Genomic DNA, 21,348 nt, shown 5'->3' with positions numbered 1-21,348 from the left:
AGCTCTGCCGCAGCCCCAATACGCCCACCCCTCCTTCTCCCTCCAGCTCAGTCTGACTGTTCTTGCCTCCTTTTCTCAGTTGAACTTTGACCTGGACCGGGGGTTGTTTCCAGTGGTCATCCAGGCCATGGTGGACGAAGGAGACGGTGAGCCGCCTTTCCTTTTCTGTTCTTCCTTCCAGCGTGTGGCCCCTGTGGGAGGAAGCCACCTCTCCAGGCCCTTCTCCCCTCAGTCAGCAGGGACGAGTTTATTCAAAAGTGATGAAGAACGTGGGCTCAGCCCACTTAGCAGGTTTAGGGCTGTGGGGCTCCAGCACCCAGCTCTCCATCTCCTCTCAGGAGCCCCCTTGGTGCCTCCCCACCTGGGGCTGTGGAGCTTCTCTCCAGCTCAGGCTTCCCAGCCCGTCCCCCTCCCCCAGTGGCAAGGCCCCGTGGCAGAGCCTGGCTCTCGCGGTGGTACCAGCAGCTAGACAGGCTCCGATTCTGGTACCCACCCCGCAGTGGCATGATGGAGACAGTTAGCAGCAAGCGGAAGGGCCTTCCTCAGGCCAGGCTGCTTTCCCAACCCGTCCAGCCGGTCCTGCCAGGTCTCCCTTTGACTGCTGTGGGCGGTGGGTCCCCAGCCTAGGGTGTGGACATTGGAGCCCTGCCAGGGCAGGGCTTGTCTCCAGGCCCACTGGCTGAGTCCAGCTCCTCAGCCATGCCTGAAATGTTCTCCCATGTGCAGTGAGACAGCAGGGACCGAGCCAGCCTCAGGCAGTTCGGAATGGCTGCTTTGGAGGAGGGGTGAGGTGTGGGCCAGAGGAGGCAGGGCCCCCCAGGCAGCGGGAGGAGAGGAGGACCAGCCCCCCGAAGGTTCTGGACTGCGCCTTTAGGGAAGAGGGAGAGAAGCTGGGGCAGGGGCAGGTCAGCGCTCTAAGCACTCTCCTTTCTCTCCGGACAGTTGTGGAGGTCACTGGCCATGCCCATGTGCTCTTGGCTGCTTTTGAAAAGGTAAGTGCTGTCGTGCCCTTGGCCTGGGGAGGGAAGAGGGGTGGTGCTTGAGACTAGAAGACTGAACTTGGGGATCATGCCTGGCCGAAGGGCTTAGTGTCAGAGGCCCAGGGCAGATGGAAGGTTCCCCATCATTCCAGGCCCCAGGGAGATGACGCATCTCAGGAGGCGGGGCCTTGAAGTCGAGTGTCACCATCTGCAGGCTTTTCCAGGGGCATGTGGGGTGTGGTGAGGGCGTGTTCCGGGGAGGCGCCCTCTAGGAGCACAGGGGCTGGGACGCCCACGTGGGGTGCAGTCAGGCTAGCTTTCCTCTGGGATGTGGAGGGGTCATCCAGGGCTGTGGGCTTTCCCACCAGGCCCAGGGTCCTGGGTGTCCTGGGCACATCAGTCCTCGCCTGGTCCTTGCATGTTTGCAGGTGGCCTTGTCCCGCCTTCAGGAGGCTGCACCCCCCGTCCCTCTGGGCTGGGCAGACCTCCCTCCCCATTGGGGCTTCCCTGACGTCCGGGCAGGCGTTTGTTGTACACACTCATCTGATGTCGTGGGGGCAGAACTGGCCTGTTTGCCGTATCCTCAGCACGCAGCAGGCAGTGTGAATGCTGGTGCTGTGGACGAGGGTCTGCCACCCGCCTCGCACAGCCCTAGACCTTCTGTAGGTGGCGGAGGCCAAAGACACCCAGACTCCTCTGATGGTCCCGAGCTGGGGACACCCTACGTATAAAGAGGCCATTTACGTGGAAGGATTCACTTAATGCTACCGCCAGCATTTCTTGTTTTTGAACTTAGGGGTTTGCCCCTTACCTCCACACAGACCCGAGTCCCCAGGCTCCCCAACTGCTTGCATTTTGTGACCACATTTACGGGGTGCAGTGGTGATTGGGCTTTGATGGTGAGGATGGTGTGCCTTCCCACTGCCTCATTAGCACATTGCAGGTTCTGGGGACAGTCCCGCTCGCCAGACTGCTGGTCCTGGGGGCCAGGCAGCTGTGTGTGTCCATGCAGGGATTGAGTGCCTGGCTGTGTTGGGACAGGGTCCTTGCTCACCTTTCTGGAGGTCGTAGGTACGTCCCCTGGTTGAAAATGCCACGGCTGACACGTCCCACCCCTAGTGTTCTCTGACATTGGTTTGCATTCTTCGGTTGTACAGTGTTTTCAGCAGCAACCTGTGGCCTGCATGAGTGAGGAAACCAGGCTCAGACTGCTTGTTCTGAAATTCCCACCATGCCTGGGCATCCTGCTGACCCCCAGCTTCCTTAGCTGGGTCTGTGTCTGCAGCACCGAGAGCCCTAAGTGCAGAGACTCGCCTTCTCCTGACACCCCAGGAGTCAGGAGAGCCCGGCCTGAGGCCTCTCTGGCCCGTTTGTCCAGTGCTCTCCCCTCTTGGAGCCATGGTGATGCCGGGTGCCCCGGGCACAGGTTGGTCCTCTCCCAAGCCCCACCTTTCAGGAGAGACAGTAACTACCCATCACTTCTCTGGCTGAGGCGGATGGGCCATTGATGCACAAACATTCCATTCTGTGTTTCCGGGGTAGAGCCCAGTGAGGAACTGCCTCATTTTTGGAGTCCAACATACTAGAAACTTCTGTAGGAACCTATTAGCCTTATCAGAAAATCGCCAAGTGCTCTCGGTTAACTCAGTAGGATAATTGGTGTTGTCGCCCAATCTCAGATCTCATACCTTAATTAACCGTGTCGACTCTGAGCAGTAAGTCTCCCCAGATACCCCTGAATGCATTTGCTGTGGTTTGTTCTACAGTTTTTAGAGCTCTGGGCATTTCCGTGTTCACATGAGTGTGCGTGTTCTTGTGCCATCTTTGAGACTAGACCAAGCCCTTTGAGGGCTAGAACTGGGGTCTGATTCTTGCTGCCCGGATCCTGCTTCTTGCCACTGGGGAGGCTCTTCTCCATCATCAGAACTTGACTGTGGTTGTAGTAAACTTGGGTGTGCTTGAGACTTCCTGGGAGGCAGTTGGGTTTCATAGGTCAGGGTGGCACCCAGGAGGTGGTATCTTTAGAAGGTTCTCCGGGTGGTGTCAAGTCCAGGTCAGAGGCTACATTTGAGAAACCCTGGCTTGGCTCTTCAGTCTCCATGCGGTCCCTCCTCTTTCCAAGGAAGACCTTCAGCTGGCTGAGCAGTGCTGGCATGGCTGAGTTAACCTCTGTCTTTCTCTCTGCAGCATGTCGATGGCAGCTTTTCTGTGAAGCCGTTAAAGCAGAAGCAGATCGTAAGTCTATCAGAGGAAACGTTGTGAGCCCTCTTGGTTTAAAAGACACACACATATACACAATCCCGTTGTCTCTATGGATTAGTCTCCCTGCCCACCACAGCTGCTATTGAGGTAGCTGGCAACAGGCCTGTTGACTTATCTGTCATCGCTGTGGGCTCTGGGAAGTCAGGCTCAGGGTCACCAGGCACATACATGTGTCCTGCCCACCCCCCACCTACAGGCATTGACCGTTGTAGCCCTGAGCCATGTCCAGCATGAACATAGGAAGCTTTCAGTAAATGTTTGCTGAATGAATGAATGGATGGAGTGAATGGACGGAGGGTGGAAGGAAACAGCAAACTAAGACTGCAGCCTCTCCTCCTCCTCCTCTTCACAAACTGTGGAAAATATTGCAGTATTGGGCAAAGACGGATTGACTGAATCAATATGTGAGGGAAGATGTAAGATTCTGGAACAAATGGGAGCTATGGAGCAGTACAGCTTTTCTTTGGGGTTAGTAGTGCCGTGGTCCTACACCAGGAAGAATTATTCCTGGTGGCCTCCCACGCTGTGAAAATTTAGACGATGGAGCCCCCAGAACCGCCTTACCGTGTTTTCCTGAAAATAAGACCAGGTCTTAATTTTTGCTCCAAAAGATGCATTCGGGCTTATGTTCAGGGGACGTCCTCCTGAAAAATCATGCTGGGGTTTGTATTCCGGTTAAGTCTGATTTTCGGGGAACACGGTGTGTTGGATCTTGATATTGAGGTTGAGTTTAACAATGGCCACGGTGGGGTCTGTTTCCAAAGCTGTGGTGAAGGTTACCCTCGTGTGTAGCTGCTCAGGTGTGGAAGCCACAACCCGGGAAAGGGAGGTAGGGAGAACTCTGGCAGATCCAGCCGCTGTAGGCAGGAGGGCTGGAGACCTCAGCAGTGGTTGGGACACTTGTCGCGGGAGAGCTGACCAGCAGGACAATGGCTCTCAGGAGGGCTGTTTGTGGTCCTGTGGGAAACACAGCAGTGCCCACCACTTCTGAATATGGACAACGTAAGATCGGACCCTGGGCACGCTTGTGGGACTGGTGATGGGTGGGTCTAAAGTGGTTTTTCTCCAGGTTGGGGACGGTAAGGTGGGCACAGGAGTGGTTGCTGGGCCTGTGTGGAGCTTGGCTCCAGGCCCGCCTCTGTGGTGGGCAGGACCACCGGGCTCCCAGCCCCACTGCCCTTGCTGCTAGTGGCCTGGGCAGGTAGCAGTTTCTTCTGACCCCTCTCCTGGGGTGGGGCAGGACAGAATTCTCAACTGGGCCTGCTCCCGGGACCTGAGCCTGGCACCTGGGAGGTGGTGTTAGGCCAGGTGGGGGCAGAGAAGGCCTGAGTGGGGGCTGGCAAGTGCACAGCTGCCTTTCCGCTCTCCAGGTGGACCGGGTCAGCTACTTGCTGCAGGAGATCTATGGCATTGAGAACAAGACCAACCAGGAGACGAAGGTATGTGCTTGTGGTGAGCACACGCTGGGCCTCCAGGCCAGCCTCGCTCCCGAGCTTTCCTTCCACTTGCACAGAAGCAGACTCATGGGCGTGACTTGCAGGTGCCCCAGCCCTGGCCAGGGCCCTACGGGTTGATGGTACATGAGCCAGTTCCCTTTTGTTACCTTCCCCTGGGGGCCCTGAGACCCCACACTCCATCGTTTTCCTTAATTTTAAGAGTTAATAGCATCTGTTGACATTTTATCCCCTTTCCAGCACATTCACTGGCTTGTTACCATTGCTGGGCTGCTGCCTTGGCTTTTCAGTTCTCACCGCCGGGGTTCACTGCCCCCTGCTGGCGGTCTCCTCTCCAGATTCACGCCCCTGCCGTTATGTGGATGGAGAGGGATGTGCCTTCCTGCCTGTGACAGAAACTTGGTGGCTGACAGCCGGGTCTGGCACAGCCAGGGATGGATAGCAGGGAATCAACTGGTGCCTTCGGTACTGTTTTTAAAGGCACATGGTATGAATGAAACGGCCGTGTCTTTTAAAAAATCCCCAGACGCCTCACACACCGGCTGGAACAGACCAGAAGCAGGACAGGGCAGTTTGGCCAGGCCCTGAGCCTCAGACGACCACTCTCTGCCCCATTCACATTTTTTGCACCACAGGTCGGTTGACTTTCTGAAAAGGGCCAGATAGTAAATGTTTCCAACCTTACTGGCTCTGTGCTGCCTGTTGCATCTATTCAGCGCTGCCTTTATCACGCAGAAGCAACCACACGCGATATGGAAACAAGTGGGCAAGACCTTGTTTCAATAAAACTTTATGTAGAGAAATAGGCGCAGGCCGCAGCTTGCTGAACCCTGTTCTGAGATGTTGCTGTCTCTCAATCCAGATACTCATTTTGTTTTCCAGAAGCTGCCATTAACTTGACGAAAACATTTCAAACAAGTTAGACTTGTCTGATTTTTTGTTTGTTTGTTTTAACCAAATAAATGAGTGCCTTTTAAAAGGCGTGTTCCACGGTGTGGCGTCTTTTCCACATTTTGTCTTTGGTTCTGAGGACTAGAAAGAGACCTGAATTCTTTGATTTGGGGAGTGTGTTTGGGGTGGGGCCACAACTTCTCTTTGCTGTGGGGTGGGCGGGGGCTGGATGTGGTGCCCAGGAAGCTCGACTCGGGGCCACGTCTCCTGAGGAGGCCTGAGCCTCGGTGACCTTCCTCTGCCCTCTTGGGCTTCCCTTTCCCCTGGGGATGTGGAGGACGGCCAGTGGGGCGGCCGGGGCCAGAAGGCCCCTCCCTGCCCCTTAGCTGGCCACCATCCTCTGACCGACCCTCGGACCCTTGATGTCCCTGCAGCCCTCGGACGAGGAGAACAGTGACAACAGCAATGAGTGTGTGGTGTGCCTGTCGGACCTGCGGGACACGCTGATCCTGCCCTGCCGCCACCTGTGCCTGTGCAACTCCTGCGCTGACACGCTGCGCTACCAGGCCAGCAACTGTCCCATCTGCCGGCTGCGTGAGTGGGGACTGCCGCCCAGGGAGCGGGGGGCTGAGGGTGGCAGAGGTGGCCAGTCTCCCGCCAGGTGCACGGCGGGGGGGACATAGTGGCTAATGGAGCTGGTGAGCACCCAGCAACTACAGGGACGGGGGTGGTTCAGAGCCTCAAGCGTCTGCCTGCAGGAAAATGAGACTCACAACAAATGGCCGGCAAGGGTGCTCCCGTGACCTTGGAACTGGACAGACACTGATCAGTGAATCAAATCCTTATGTTAAAGATTATGTGGAAAAATACTAGGTTGGTACAAAAGTAAGTGTGGTTTAACAGGTTAAAAACAATTGCAAAAACTGCAATTACTTTTGCACCAACGTAATATTTTGATAGAAATTACAGTGAAGTAAAAAGGGTGCTGATCACGGGATTCAGTTCAGTTTTCTGGGGCACGCCAGGCAGTTTCTTCAGTCAAAACTCATCACGTTGGGCGTAATTCTGAATAAAATATTTGTCTTCCGGTAAAAGGAATCTGAATATTCTCGGGGTACAAGTCCCACTTGAGGGTCAACATGAGTGTTAAGTGGGTGGGGAGAGCATATACCTGGGGGGGGGGGCTGCTGTGGGACATTTTCATTTAGTAGGTAAATGATAGCTTTTTAAAAAAGAGTTCTGCTGTTTCACACCTTGACTACTGAGGTTCTGACCCCAAGCTCTGAGACAGGACATGTGGCCCGAGCTGCCACGCTTGCCTCTTGGGGCTCAGAGGGAACCTGCCGAAGGTCATGGCTAATAAGGGGCAGAGGTGGGGTTTAAACGGGTCTGGCCCAGAGCCACACTCTCGCCCCTGCTGACCAGAACTGGCTGCACCAGCACATCCCAGGGTTGTCCCCCCAGGATAGCCAGGTGGCAGTGGAAAGGGTATGCGTTCAGAGGGACCACAGGGCAGGTGGAAATGGAGGACGAGGCCATGTGGTCTGGGACGTCCAGGGCCTGGAAGGAAGCCCCAGCCTTGATGGGACCTGGGGGCTGTGTGCTGGGCCTGGAGAGACAGGCTCTGCCCAGTGTACTCAGACTGTCGCATGGGGGGCAGTAGTCTCGCCTGACTGAGGGACAGGCTGGGAGCAGAGGAGCAGGAAGTAGCAGCGGGGGGCTGTGGTGGTGGCAGGCTCCTAAGCTAGAGCTGACCTGCAGCCTCCCCAGCTTGCTCTGGCTCCTGGGCATTCTCAGGGTGCAGCAGGGCCCCGGGGCATGTGTAGCACTTGGGCTGGCAAGTTGGGCCAGGGCCCCTGTCCCTGAGGTCTGCAGCCTGGGGCAGCTGCTGTCAACACTGGGGACTCAGTGGTCTCTCATCTTTTGGGGGGATGTGACTGGTATATTTGCGGCCGTTGGTCATGTATGACCTGTACTTTTCACCTAACCGTGTCTCACAAATATACATTTGTTAATGGAACTGCTGCTATAGGGTGACGGGTAGCTCATGTCCTAATTTATTTTCCCAAGTTCTTGTGCTGCTCCTAGTTTTCCCAGCAGGGGCATTGTACCATCACGCACCTTCACGTGCATATGTCTGCCTGCCCGTCAGTCACTTCCTTCAGTGGTATAACTTCCAGGAAGAGACCTGTGGTGCCCAGGTCACACTGTGTGCTTTTAGCTGGTTGGCAGGTGTAACTTGAAGCCACGTTCACTGTCTAGTGTACAGTCTGGTGTGTGGCAGGTGAGAGGCCGGTTACTCCCTGCTCGTCACCCCTTGAAGCTTTGTCTGAGTTTGGGCAGCGCCATCCTGGCCTGTCTGTCTCCCTCCTGGGGATGTTTTGTTACGACTCTTCTGCCTGATACGGAAACGAGGCTTGTACCAGGACCGTCGCAGTGTGGGTGGGTGCGTGGGCAGTGTCCCTAGAGCTTGGAGGGTCTCAGTGGTGCTGGAACCGACCGCCCCTTGCCTGACATCAGCCCCTCCCTCCTGCCACAGCTTTCCGGGCTCTTCTGCAGATCCGGGCGGTGAGGAAGAAGCCAGGAGCCTTGTCCCCTGTGTCCTTCAGCCCCGTGCTGGCCCAGAGCATGGATCACGATGAACACTCCGTAAGCGCCTCTTTCCTCCTGTGCTGGGTGGCGGACAGACGCAGGGGTCTGGGGGGAGCCCCTGCCCACTGTGCAGGGCCTGCCTTCCTGTTAGGACAGTGTCCGGCTCCTGGCGGGGCTGGGTTCATCAGGTGGCCAGAAGGAGACCACCTGGGCCCTGTACTTGGGGCAGTAGCCGGCCAGCACCCAGACGTCCGGCCAGCACCTCTACCTGCTGGCTCTCTGGGCTTCTGTCCTCCTCTGCCCAGCAGGGCCCCACAGGTGGCTGTGAGGCTGAGCGAGGTGGTCCAGGCCGGGCCCAGTGAGCTCCGGCTGCAGGATTGCTGGCCATGTCAGGTGCCCCATCGCTGAATTTGAGCCACGGTGTCTGTCACCATTGTCCCACCGAGCCAGGAAGCCAGGGGCACTCCGTGGGTCTTGGGAAGTAAGGTCTCTTTCAAAGGGTGGCTGGGACACACCCTCTGCATGTTCCCTGGCCACCTCTCCCCAGCCTGGGTGCCCAGGAGGGCACCTCAGCAATTGTCCACTGCCCTTGCTCCCTGAGAAACCGTGAGGTGGACCTTGCTGCAGGCAGACGAGGGGAATCTTATCTCTGGCTTTAGGGACCTCAAGAGAGAGATGGGCCGAGACATGGAGAGATAGAGAGACAGAGAGATGTATACGCAGAGACAGAGTGACACAGAGACACAGACAGGGAGGGAGAGACACAAATGTAGAGAGACGTGGAGAGACAGAGAGGTCAGGAGACATAGAGAGTGAGAGGCCGACACAGAGGAGAGACACAGGGGGATGCAGGTGAAAGGCAGCTACTTGGAGATGGACAGACAGGGAGCAAGAGATGGAAAGAGATAAGGAGAGACAGATAACAGACAGAGACAGCGATGGAGGTAGAAAGGACAGAGTGAGGTGGACAGATGGGAGAGGAGGAAACAGGAAGCACGCAGGCAGGCCTCGAGCTCCCAGGTCCCAGCTGGCTGCGAGTGTCGTCAGCTGTGAGTCTGTTTTCTGGGCTCTCCACTGAGGGTTTTTGGACCCAGAGATTCTTAGAGGTCTGGCCAACTCTCTGAAAGAAGAAAGGACCCAAGCCCTCTGGTTGGTACACCCACAAGATGGGCTTCTGCCCTGGGCCGGTGGGTGTGATGTGTTCAGCCCACACGGTGTTTCTGAAAATTGGGCCAACATTTAAAAGTCTGTAAATTTCCCTTAAAACTCAGATTTCTGGCTTCTCTTTCAAAATCTGATGATGTGGTCTCGCAGCTGGAGCAGAGGCAAGGCTGCCCCTGGGGGGCAGGGGTGGGTCCCTGGCACCCCGGGCAGCCACACTGTCTGTTTTGCGTGCCTGGCCCTGTCAGCATCAGGGCTTATGGCTCGGAAACTAGGCCCCCTGGTGTTTTTAACATCGGGCTCAATTAGGAGCACTGCATACTTTCCCCAACTATGCACTTTTGTGGGGAGGGGAACAGCACTTAGGTGTGATTTGCCCCGGGAAGAAAGGAGTCTGACTACTTCCCAGAGGGGTGGCTGCTCAGGTTGTGGGGTTTTAGTGTCGCTTGTTCGCCTCCCCGTTTTTTGCCCTGGTGTCTGAGGGGCAGGCTCTGTTTGTCCCTCCCGTTTGTCCCTCTCATCCTGAGAACCGAGACGCCGCCCACAGCGCAGGGCAGGCTGGGGCTTGGATGGTAACCCAGTGCCTTCCTCTCCAGAGGGTTAAGATCATCAAATAAATGGGTTCTTGTTCTCTACCACATTCTCTGTGCAAGCAATTTCCACGTAGTGCCAGAGAGAGCCCAATTTAGGCATTTTCTCCACTGAGCCCGTTAAGATCACTGCAGAGTGGGGTGATTTGGGGCTCATTTTTCTCCCCAACCACTGTTAGGATTAGATGGTGGTGGTGAGTGTATGAGACCAGGCCAAGCCTCATGGAGGTACCTGGGGCCTTGGGGTCCCTTCCCTATGTCCAGTCTGACCCACTTGTGGGGAGTAGCTGGCCATCACACACCGCCCTGCCAGGACCTGCTGCCCAAGGTGACCCAGACCGTGGGTGGACTCTGGGGATGGGGATGGGCTCCTGGGAGCTGCATCGGTGTACAGGCCCCACCCAGCCAGGCCCCGAGGCCAGACCTGCACTTGGCAAGGTCCCTGCCACTCACGTGTACACTTTCGGTTCTCGAAGCACCGGCTCACGGTGCTCATAGAAGCCAGCAGACCAGGCAGGCCCCATCCCGGCAGCTCCAGGGCCGTACAGGGGGTGGTAGTTGTAAAATGTCTGATTTTTATCTTGACAGTGTCCCTTTAAAAAATCAAAGTCGCACCCCGCCTCACTGGCCAGCAAGAAACCTAAAAGGGAAACTGTAAGTGTGTTTGGCCCTGTGGCCACATCTCTGCCCTTTGCCCTGATTATTAAACCAATGCCAAGTACGGGAAGTCATTTTTACCCCAGGCTGACGCGTTTGGTTAATTTAATCTGTCAAATCCACTCTCCCCAGTCCCGGCGTCCCTGCCCAGGAAGGGAGTTTTGTGGAACAAGCAAAGCTCAAGGTCTGTCGGCAAAAAGCCAGTCTCGCGGGTCCTGCTGCTGGGCGACATATGGCCTCCGGCCGCCCCTTCCCGCCAGCTCTGCTTCCGCCCATGGTCCCCATTGCCCTCGTTTCCCTTTTTTTTCTTGCTGGCAGTGGAATGATGTTGGAGGTGGAACTCATGTGGCTGCTAGACTTTGCAAACAGCACTCCTGGCGCTTGCTTGTCGTCCTGCCCCCCTGCCCTCTGCCCCTGGGGTTTGGCCGAGGACTTGGTTTTCTTGCATTTTCCCTACATCTCAGGAAGCAGGCTGGGTGCCAGACAGTGTGTGGCTGGGTCTCTGCTGAAGCCCGGGTCTCCTTGGTAAAGCATAGAGAGGTGGAAGTCACTGGACAGTCAGCCTAGAGAGAGGTGTTTTCCTTTTAGAGGGACGAGGGGGTTCAGAATAATTACCTTTAAATAGAAGGCAGGTCGGGAGTACATACAGGGCACCACCAGAAACCCGCGGGTGCTTGCTGAGGGCAGGAGGCCCCCATCTCGGCTCCTCTGCCTCCCCTGTGGTCCCAGGGTCGCTCTGCCTCTCCCTGAAATGCAGCCCCTCCTTCCAGCAGATCTGATGGGCAGGTGCAGGGGGGTCACGCAGGGAGCACGTGGAGCATTTGCCCTTCCCGTCATCTAATGAGAGTGAGGGCAGGTGGCCGCCTCGCCCTGGAGGGGCCCAGCAGTGACACCCTCCAGCACCTGGGCATCTCCCTTCTCCCTTCACTTTTAACCCTAAAGCAAGACTCAGCCTGTTGATGTAATCTGCTCCCAGCAAGGGGGAAACAGTGGTTCTGAACCAGGGGGCCCATTACAAGCCCCCAGAGCACACGTCACCGCTTGGCTGGCCGCCCACTCCAGGTCCACAGAGGATCTTGCATTGGGCCAGGTGCCTGTGTCGGGCAGGGCTCCCTGGGGACCCAGGGCCTTCCTGGTCCAGAACACACGTGGTTCCCACTGGTTTCTCTCGCCTCTGGCATGGCTTTGCTCTCCGCCTGCTCCGGAGTTCTCCTGTCTCACTAACCCCTTTCTCACTCTCCACCCCCTGCCAGGCAGGAACAGAAAGCCAGGTAGGGGCTGGCCGAGGCTGGGGGTGGGGTGGCTCTTCCAGATGCCCTTTCTACCTTCATCCTGGGCATTGAGTGGGGCGTTTGGGTGTCCAAGGCTGTGGGCAGTAGCTGATGACCGAGGGAGCCCTGGGCAGGACGTCTGACGCTGCTGTGGCGTTCTCGGCGCCCCTCTGAGGGAGGGGGCATTTAAGTCCCTGGAAGGGGGGTTGGACAGGAGATGGTCAGAAAGCAGGTTCTGGGGAGCAGAACGTCGCTGGGGCACATGCCCAGGGCAGTGCGCAGGGGGCGGGGAGTCTGGCCAGCCCGTCCCTCACCTGCTCTCGTCCCTGCAGAGCTCTGACAGCATCCCACCTGGCTACGAGCCCATCTCCCTGCTCGAGGCCCTCAACGGCCTTCGAGCCATCTCCCCGGCCATCCCCTCGGCCCCCCTTTATGAAGAGATCACCTACTCCGGCATCTCCGACGGCCTGTCGCAGGCCAGCTGTCCACTTGCTGGGCTCGATCGAATCATGGAAAGCAGCCACCAGAAGGGCACTCCTCGGAGCAAATCCCCTGACAGGTAAGGCCGGCGCCAGGGTTCCTTCCAGGGCAGGGAGTCGGGAAACCCACGCTGCCTGCTCTGTGGCCCAAGATGGGGGAGATGTATTCCAGTGGCAAGAAGTACAAAGCAGGTTTATTTGTAGCTTTAAATAATTGGAACACGTTTTGTTTGGTGGTTTGCCAGGAAGACTCCCAAGACCAGTAGCGGGTTAGGCTCATGGCTAAGGTTGATCGCAGCAGGAGAAAAATGCATCAGCGGAGGCCAGAGACACCAGGATCCTTCCTGTCCCAGGCCACAGGGGAGCAGCAAACCACAGGGGTGTGTGCAGTGTCTCGGCCCAGGGGAGCCATTCGAGCTCCAGGGTTCCAGGACTGTTTGGGAATCAGTCATGTGGGCCCTTCCTGCTGTGTGACCTGTGACGGCCCCAAAACCAGGCGACATCTCCCACCTTGTTTATGCCGGAGGAGCGGGAGGGCAGGGCCCACGCTCCGGGCGATCAAAGAGAGGATCATCCCCACCGACATGAGGAACCTTCGGGTCCCCAGCTCCTTGGGGACCGTCACAGCATCACCCCAGGCTCAGCCGGGAACCCAGGGGCTGGCCCAGGGTCCATCGTGGTTCCCTTGGACATTTGCGAGGCCCAGGCAACCAGCCCTGCTGTGCTGGCTTTGTTCCCACGTGTGCTGGTTTTTTACTAGAAAAGTGTAAAGACACAGATTCTGTAAAGCTGCAGCCCCTGTGACTTACGCATGTGGCAGAATCACTTCAGAGATACAGCAAGAAACATGGGGTCTCTCCTGCTTCCCACGCCCAGCTCTCTACCCCACGGACAGACCATCACGGGCCTGTCCTGGAAATAAAAGGCTGTGTTCAGGCCTGTGCCAGTGCGCAGGTGGCTAGCCTGCGGTCCGGCTGGCCGTTGGCACTGGCTGGCATTCTGCTGCCATGCACACCTCCCCAGGTGTGTCTGCTCCACGGACTCTGGCACACGTCTGCAAGCTCACCCCCACGTGGGCTTGGCGTTCCTTGTCCACTAGTCCTCCACCCCCTCTCCTCTGTCCCCAGCACCCTGCGGTCCCCATCATCCCCCATCCACGAAGAGGATGAGGAGAAGGTCTCCCAAGACTCAGAAGCCCCGCCCCTGCCAAGCGGAGCCGGGCTGGTGCTGAGCAGCTCCCCAGAGGTGAGGTCCCACCTGAGATCCGAGTGCCCACTGCCCACCTGTTGGCCTCCCAGACCTGTGGCCCAGGCCACTCTGCCACGCCCCACTCGGTGGCCTTGGCCCAGCTGTGACTTCCCCCAGCCTCAGTTTCCTCGTGTGTGGGTGGGCGCTGGCAAAGGGGCTGTGTATGAGGGACCCGCAGACGCTGGCGTGGCCTGGCCTGGCCTGGCGCTCCAGCTCGCCCTGTGCTCCCCCTGGCCACCTGCAGCCAGCACCTGCCCTGGGTCAGCACCGCAGCTCTAGGCTCATTTTCCCTTGTTTCCTAGAGTTTCCTCACAGAGGAGGTTGACGAGACGTCGTCACTCAAGCAAGGTAAGCCCTCTCTTTCCTGAGAGGTGCGGTTCTGGCACTCTCTGCCTGGGAGGGCTGGAGGCCTCCAGCTCGGCTCTCCTAGAGGTTTTCTCAGAGCACGTTCGGTGCCCTCCTGGGAACCACACACAGGTTTACTACCCGATGTCCCAGAGGACAGCCCTGAGCCACTCCTGGTTTTCCTCCCTCCAGTGCGGGCGGTAGCAGTCATTTTATTTCCCTCCTAGATCACTCTGCACGCCATCAGCTCTCCACGCATGTCCTATACAGCCGCCCATCCTGGCCTTGGGCTCTGCCCATCCCTTGGGGTTGGACTCTTTCCGGTGCCTGGCCGAAGATCTCTGTGTGGGCCCCAGGGTTGGCACAGCTGATGGCCAGCGTGTGGGCTCAGGGCGCAGCCAGCCCTGCCTCTGTATGTCCAAGTCTCCCGTTGGTGGGGAGACCTGTGCCTCTCTTGACTGGTTGGTCCAGCACGTAGCAGCCCGCGGGGGTCAGGTCCCAGCTGCCACTCAGATGCACTGGGCTCTGAGTTGGGGGTGACCCGCCTGACCTCACAGTGGTTGTGAGACATAATGTCCCTCTGCTGTCCTGGTCATTACTCCCCAGTGTTAGATGGATGAGGCTCAGGGTTGGTGTTGGGGGAGGCCAAGGCCCTTTCATTTAGAGGTAACAGAGCCAGGAGATGGCCCTCGCTGGCTGGCTCCCAAGCCTGCAGTGTGGTAACGGCCCCCAAATAACCTGCAGCTGCTCTGTTGCTGTGACCCTTCCTTGCTGGGTGTCCTCTGGCCAGTATTGTATTGTGGGGACCCATGTTCCTCCCAGGAGCAGCCCTCCCTGCACACGGGTGGGGCCCATCTGTCGGCTGCTGTGCTGAGGCTCTTGGGCTTGGGTATGAGTGTGGGTGCTCAGGGCCGGGTGCCTGGGTTAGGGCCGTTTGTCCCTGCAAGCATGGTGCCATCCCTTCCTGGCCAGTGTGGTGCAGGGCAAGCCCCTTGCCTGTCGGGCCTTGGCTCCCCCACCCCCTCGGCGTTGGTCTCTTCCTGCCTGTGCACAGTGCATGTTGGGACCAGCTGGCCCTCTGCAGGCCCCTTTCTGCAGAGGGGACGACACCCTTGGCAGCACCGAGAATAGTGTGGGTCCAGGACTGAGAGCTGATGTGTGAGAGGGACGGCCACACGCAGGGGCCCCCCCACTGGAGTGTCTGCAGGGCCCACTGCGGGTGCATATGGGCCAAGGGCTGTTGCCCCACCTGCTCATCCGGAAAGATAAACAGGAGACACTTACATCTATTTCCATTCCACCTTGTTCTTTAAATGTGGGCATGTAATGTTTTTATGGTAAAAATAAAACAAAAGCCCCATGCTGGGGGGTGGGAGAGAAGGAGAGAGAGGAAGCACAGGAAACGTCTGCCTCTGGGGCCCGGGGAGCGCGTGGGGGAGTCGGGTGGGTTCTGGCCAGAGCCCGGGCCCACAGTGGCTGCAGCACCCTCAGGGACAAAAGATGGGTTCCTGGGGCTCTCTGCCAGAGGTACAGCTGGATCCACCCCTGCCTCTGGGTCCCTGACCTGCCCTTTCCTCTGCAGGAAGCCGAGTGCCCTCCATCGAGAATGTCCTGCAGGATGGCAGCCCTGAGCCCTGCGGCTGCAGCCACCCTGGCCCACCTGCCGACATCTACCTGCCAGGTAACAGCACTCAGCCCCCAGTGGGCTCTGGGGGCATTCCGAGCCTGGGGCGGTGCCATGGCTGTCCCTAAGGAGCTGGGGACCTGCTGGGCCTGGGGCGGTGTCGTGACTGTCCCCAAGGAGCTGGGGACCTGCTGGGCCTGGGGCGGTGCCGTGGTTGTCCGCATGAAGCTGGGGCCCGCTCTCACTGAGCTGTCGGGAGCCTCCCCCGCCCCTGGCTCTGAGTCCACACCCCTTTCATTGACCCCAAAGCACGGCCAAGTGCAGGGTCCACAGTCCCCTCTGCTACGGCAGCTGGCTCTTTGGCCTGTGCCTGAGACCCCTGTGCACCCCAGAGCCAGCTCAGCCTCAGGAAGGCGGGAAGGGCTGTGTGTTTGGGGACATGGTCCTCCTCCCCATCCGTCTCCTGCTTGGGGCCAGGCAGGTCTGGTCCCACTGCCATTGCCATATCTTCCTTCATCCCTGGCCCTGGCAGGCTTGGGTCTCTGCCCCAGGGAGTTAGGAACAAAACCACCGGCCTGCCTCAGGCCTGATGTGGCCACCAGCTCTCCACCACCACCTGGCCGAGGTCCCAGGTGAAGCAGTGCATCCCAGGCCAGCGTGTGGGAGGGCAGGCTGGGGTGCCGGGTGTCAACAAGGCACAGGCAGCAGGAGGGGTCCTAGTTCTCCTCCCCCCCATTTCCGAGGCCTCCACCCAGGGTCCTGTGGCCTCAGCTGCTCTGCGCCTCTGGGCCGAGATCCTCAGCTTCAAGTCCTGGGCTCCCGACGGGGTGGGAGGGGGGGTTCTCCGACGCTCGTGCGGCGGGCGCCTGCGAGGGCTCCATCTGAGGTTCTGGAATCAAGATGAATAGTCCCGCTGCCCCTCAGAGAGCCCGGCTCCTGCTGGAGTCCCTTCACCCCCTGCCTGCCCCTGAGGCCACCGTTGTCTGGTCCATCGTGACCTGGCCTGGGCATTGGGGGCTGTGACATGCTTTGGTTTGGAAAGGGCCTCTCGTCCCCTACCCCAGCCTCTGGACGAGCAGCGGCCTGTGCAGACAGGGTCACCAGGTGTGAGGAAGCAGGGCAGCCACTGGTTCACTGGCACATAGGGCCTGCCCATAGAGACACGTACGGGCAAAAGCCATGTGCACCTTCAAGTAACAGAATTCTAGTAAATTCTTTCAGAGGACTTTAGGTATTTCATTATTAAAACTGGGGGAGAGGGCCCAGGAGAGGGACTCTGCTCCCTGGAGTCCGAGTCCTGACCCCGCAGGGTGGCCACGCACTGGTCCCCTGGGGCAGTAAGGGGCACAGTGTCCCCACACAGCCTCTGCAGTGCCGCCCTTCACCCTGAGTGGCCCACAGAGTGCCTAGGGGTCTGTAAGGTCAGGACAGGCCACAGCCTCTGGGCTTGGCCCACGAGTGAGACTAGGACCTTTGGCTGTTGAGCCCCCAACCCCCCAGGCGAGTGTTGGGCCGTAGCTCCACATGTGGAGTGGGAGGCAGTCGGCTGTGGAGGTGGGAGAAGAGAGGCCGGCGTCTGCATCCGGGCCTGACAGACAGCAGGGTGGGCGGCATCCTGCTCCTGGGCCCAGGCCCAAGCGTGGCTCTGCACCCGGCCCGTTCTGCAGAGGGGAGGTGGGCGCTGTTAGCGTCCTGTGTTAGCTCCTGCACAACACCTCTGATTGTAGCCGGGGGTGGGCAGGGGTCCTCACGGATGTGCACGCCTTTGTGAGCGTGTACGTGTCGTCTTCCAGTCATGTGCCGTCACCTTCTGTTCTGCTCCTGGCTTTTTCACTTAGTGGAGACCCTGAACATCTTTCATACCTGTGCGTGTTTCAGAACGTGAGCACGCACACACGGGTGTCTTCATTCTTTATAACAACTGCACAGCCGTTCCCCAGATGGATGGAGCCAGATTTAGTGAACCTGAGTATCCCGTGTCGATGGGAAAAAAGGACATTGGGGAGAAATCTATAAATGGTGGAAACCTAGATTCCAGGCGTCCTGGCAGCCCTGTGGGCCCTTCCTGGGCTCCACCTTCCCCCTGGGCCCAGCCCCGTTGGCCCCCATCCCCGCATGCGCTAGAATTGGGCCTAGTGCTGTTTCTCAGGAAACATTTTCAGCCTGTCCCTCCTTTGTTCCAGCACATTCGTTTGTGTGGGCATTTCCTTTCCAGCCCCGTCCCCCCTCAGGGCAGCTTGTCCTAAAGCCAGTGCATCTGCTGTGGAATGTGCTGGTCTGTCTGAGCCTTGCTAACCAAGCTTCCGTCTCTCTCCCCCTCTGCACAGGCCGGGGGCCCGACTCCTGCTCTGTTGGTATAGAGGAGTAAGCTGGTATGTGATCACCCTCATTCGCGTGGCGGGGTGGCTCCGAGGTGCATCCTTGCAGGGGGCTGGAGAGAGACCTCCCTGCTGCCTCTCCCTCTCCTGCTCCCTCCATGGGGGTTCCTTTCCAACTCCCGGGCCTCTTCCACATCCGTGTTTCCCCCCGGGGCCTGGGTTCCGAATCCAGAGCTCTCCCAACACTGCCACACCTTTGCCCTGAAGAGGGGGTCCTGGGGTTCTGACGCTGCCTTCGGGGCCACAGGTTTCTTGTATCAGGACCAGGTGGCCTTGTTAGGCTCTTCCAGCCTGGAGGGTCCCAGGAGACCCCACCATTGCTGCTACTAACCTGTCCCCCACCCACCTCTGGAACCTTCCCAATGCCAGGACTCTGGTGGCAGTCGTGAGGCGGCCATGTGAGGTTGACTCCCCACCTGACAGGGAGGTGCCCAAGCGGTTGCTTCACAGGAGGCAGTTAGGCCATACGTGTTGGAGACCCCTTCCCCCTCCTTCATGTGACGTTAGCGGCTCTGGGCAGGCTGGTGAGAGAGAAACTGGTGGCTTTGGTAGCCCAGGGTTTCCCAGACGTGTGTGGTGTGGAGCGATCCAGCAGGACCCCCGGCCCTTCCTGGACGCGCCCTGGGCTGGAATCCAGCCTTCCTCCTGGTCAGCTGTCCTAAGCCAGGCTGCAGTGTCTGTCCACTGGCTGCTCTGATGTTCCCACGTAAACCTCTCTTGTCCCCATCACACGTCTCCTCTGATAAATCTTACCCTCTATTGAAATGGGGCCCAACACGTTTATAAAGTTGGCCCTGGCCTCTGCAGTGGAAGAGACGTTGAATGTTGTGATTCAGGTAAAATTTCCAGCAGTAGGAAACACCGGTCAGGCGGAGCTGCAGAGAGCTGTATATTGCGGGCTGCATGGCAGAGCTGGTGTCCTGCACGTAGCCACAGCTACTAAGAAAATAGTCCCCTCTCCTGAGGGTCTGTGTCACAGGTGACTGGAGGCCGAAGCGCTGCTTGGTTTGCTATTAGAAGACGCCCCGTAGAGCCCACATCGGGTAGGCAGCAGGCGGCCGTGTGCGGGTCCTTCCCTGCTGCAGTGCTGGCTCAGGGCTCCCCACACCGGCACCTGGGGGGCAGGCCCGGGCCAGGGACAGATACCTCACAGCACTGGGGAGGTGACAGTGTGGAAAGAGCAGAGCAGGCCTCTGAGAAGGGCGGGCGGCTCCTGGAGCTGCTCTGAGTCCATTGGCCTCCTCCTGGGGCTGACCACGCCCCAACCGCATCCAGTCAGGAAGCTCTGCGGACAGTGTTTGCTGAGGTCCCAGGAGCATGGGTGGTGCGAGGGCAGGAGCCCAAGGTGCCCTGTTCTGTCCTGGGGCCAAAGCTCTGCTGGCTGACATCCTGGGGTGATGTCCTACAGGGATAGTCTAGCCTGGCTCGTGTGCCTAGGCTGGAGTCCCCAGGCCCGCTGTGCAGCCCGCCACAGACACGCTTACGCAGAGCTGGGTGGCCCTGCCCCCTGGGCCTCACCATTGGTGGGAACCCAGAGCCTGGCGGGTGAAGGGAGCAGATGAAGCTGGAGACTTTGTGCAACCTGACCCTCCTCCCTCTGCTCCCACCTGCAGGATGGTCCACCTCCATGGAGACGCCCCGCAGCCTCCTCACCACGGGTCCCACCTGGCCTCCACTTGGTGGCCCCAGTCCCAGCCCCAGGGTTACCGAGCTGACCCCACTCTGAGAGCGTGGCCAAGCCGGCAGCACGGAGCCCTCAGCTCCCCAGACTTTGCCGAGGGGCCACCCGGACTCCAGGCCCTCCTGTCTGCACGCCCTTCGTAGCCACTACTCCAAGGGGCTGTGCGACCCTTGACAGAAGAGCACAGTGGACTGTCCCCTCTGACACATCCCTTTTTCTATGGTCGCTGTATTTGTAAATGGTACAAGATGAAGGACAGCTCCTTTCTGTCCCAGGCACTGAGCTCTGGGGTTTCCCCAAATGCCTTGTTGTCTGAGCAGCTCGAGCTGGGGCTGGCCACCCACCCACACGTGCCCGGACTGGCCTCGCCCAGCCCCCCAGCCAGTCGGGGGTTGACACCCTGGAACTCAGCAAACTGGTAGGAGAGGATTTATTGGTGGGTGAAGTGCTGTCTTCACCTGAGGTGTCATTGGGGGGCTTGTTGTCGGGGGAGGAAAGGCAGGTGTCGGAGTCAGGTTGATGAAGGAAAGAAACAGTGCCTCTCCCCACCCCCATGTGCGTGGCCTGGCTGGCGCTGCTGCTTTGTGCCCTCGGTTGCTTCCCCTGCCCTGCTCAGGCCTTTTGGTGCAGGGCCACCTCCCACAGCTCGCAGCCCTTCCCCATGGCCCTGCCCTCTGGGCAGCCCTGGCGTCCACACATGAGGCCAGGGGCTGGGTCTGCGTCTGCCCAAGGGAGCAGGTGCGCAGCCTGTTGGCAGTGGTTGGCCTGCTGGTCCCTCTCCAAGCTCTGCATCTTCTCAGAGATGGCTTTGCCCACGTTCTCAGACTCCCTCAGGCGGAGAGGCTTCCGCCTGGCCAGCGGCGCTGCCGTCCACCTGACCCGGGAGGGGCCTAAATGACTTCTCTGCTCCCTCTTTGCCATTTTAAACATCACTTTGTGTTTCTGTTTGGTTTTTTCTGTCTGGGACTCGTGGTAGGACCTGCCTTGGGGAGGAGGGTCCCATCTGAGGTGACCTCATCTTTTTTATGGGACCAAACTTCCTGGGGAACAGAAAGACAGATGGGGTGCCAACCCTTGTGTAACTGGGCATGAGCTGCTCCTAGCCTGGTGGGTAGGTGTGTGCGGCAGCCTGTGGGGCCACCACTTTTGGGCCCGGGGTTGGAGGTATGCAGAGGAGCCGCTTTATGACCATCTGTCCTGGGAAGGATGGTTCTGGGGTGGCCTGCAGCCATCCCCAGAGCATCTGCATAGCCAGGGGCTTCGTCCAGTGGGGTCCTCGGTCTCCCTCCGGTTGGGCCTACCAGCAGAGCGCTTCTTTTGTACAACTGTCAGCCATGCTCAGGCCACCTGCCCCGGCTGCTTGCATCCCTGCCTCACCTCCCCTACTATCCGTGTGCTCGTGGGTGCAGACGTGCCACTGCACCCACACACACAGGCTGGCCTCTCCCTCCCCTCGCCCTCGTCACCTGCCAACGTCCTGGCCTCTCGCCATTGGTGTTGGTGCCAGTATTCTGAAGGACGGGATTGCAGACTGCTCTGGCTCGGACTTACATGTGCTATCATTTAATGTATTCTGATTGGCTGGTTTTTGTTCATTTTTACTGTATATTTATAGTAATAAAATCATGCAGCAATATCCTGTCCACTCCTTTCTCTTCACACAGCATGGAGGAACCGCATCTGTTTCTTGGTCCGCAGGCAGGACGCTGAGTAGCTAGTGGTGGCTTCGACACCT

The 21,348-nt window shown here is 58.7% G+C and overlaps 1 protein-coding gene across 4 annotated transcripts in view; it reads left to right on the top strand.

The window, feature by feature from the left end:
* Nucleotides 1–21,249, top strand: part of MGRN1 (mahogunin ring finger 1) — a 48,613-nt gene extending 27,364 nt beyond the window's left edge. Inside the window, exons 6-18 of one of the 4 annotated variants that reach the window (XM_019756446.2) lie at nt 80–146; nt 943–992; nt 3,168–3,215; nt 4,613–4,681; nt 6,022–6,181; nt 8,127–8,236; nt 10,519–10,584; nt 12,191–12,417; nt 13,465–13,582; nt 13,888–13,933; nt 15,513–15,611; nt 17,882–17,926; nt 19,546–21,249. In XM_019756446.2, coding sequence (XP_019612005.2) covers nt 80–146; nt 943–992; nt 3,168–3,215; nt 4,613–4,681; nt 6,022–6,181; nt 8,127–8,236; nt 10,519–10,584; nt 12,191–12,417; nt 13,465–13,582; nt 13,888–13,933; nt 15,513–15,611; nt 17,882–17,922 — 1,101 coding nt within the window. In that variant the 3' untranslated portion in view covers nt 17,923–17,926; nt 19,546–21,249. The remainder of the gene's footprint in view (nt 1–79; nt 147–942; nt 993–3,167; nt 3,216–4,612; nt 4,682–6,021; nt 6,182–8,126; nt 8,237–10,518; nt 10,585–12,190; nt 12,418–13,464; nt 13,583–13,887; nt 13,934–15,512; nt 15,612–17,881; nt 17,927–19,545) is intronic. The other 3 variants (XM_019756443.2, XM_019756447.2, XM_019756445.2) reach the window with 3 other exon arrangements.
* Nucleotides 21,250–21,348: the final 99 nt, after the last annotated feature.

This window comes from Rhinolophus sinicus, linkage group LG18 (genome assembly GCF_036562045.2).
Source record: "Rhinolophus sinicus isolate RSC01 linkage group LG18, ASM3656204v1, whole genome shotgun sequence".
In the NCBI taxonomy this organism is placed as follows: Eukaryota; Metazoa; Chordata; class Mammalia; order Chiroptera; family Rhinolophidae; genus Rhinolophus; species Rhinolophus sinicus.
This window is presented reverse-complemented; position numbering and strand designations above follow the sequence as displayed.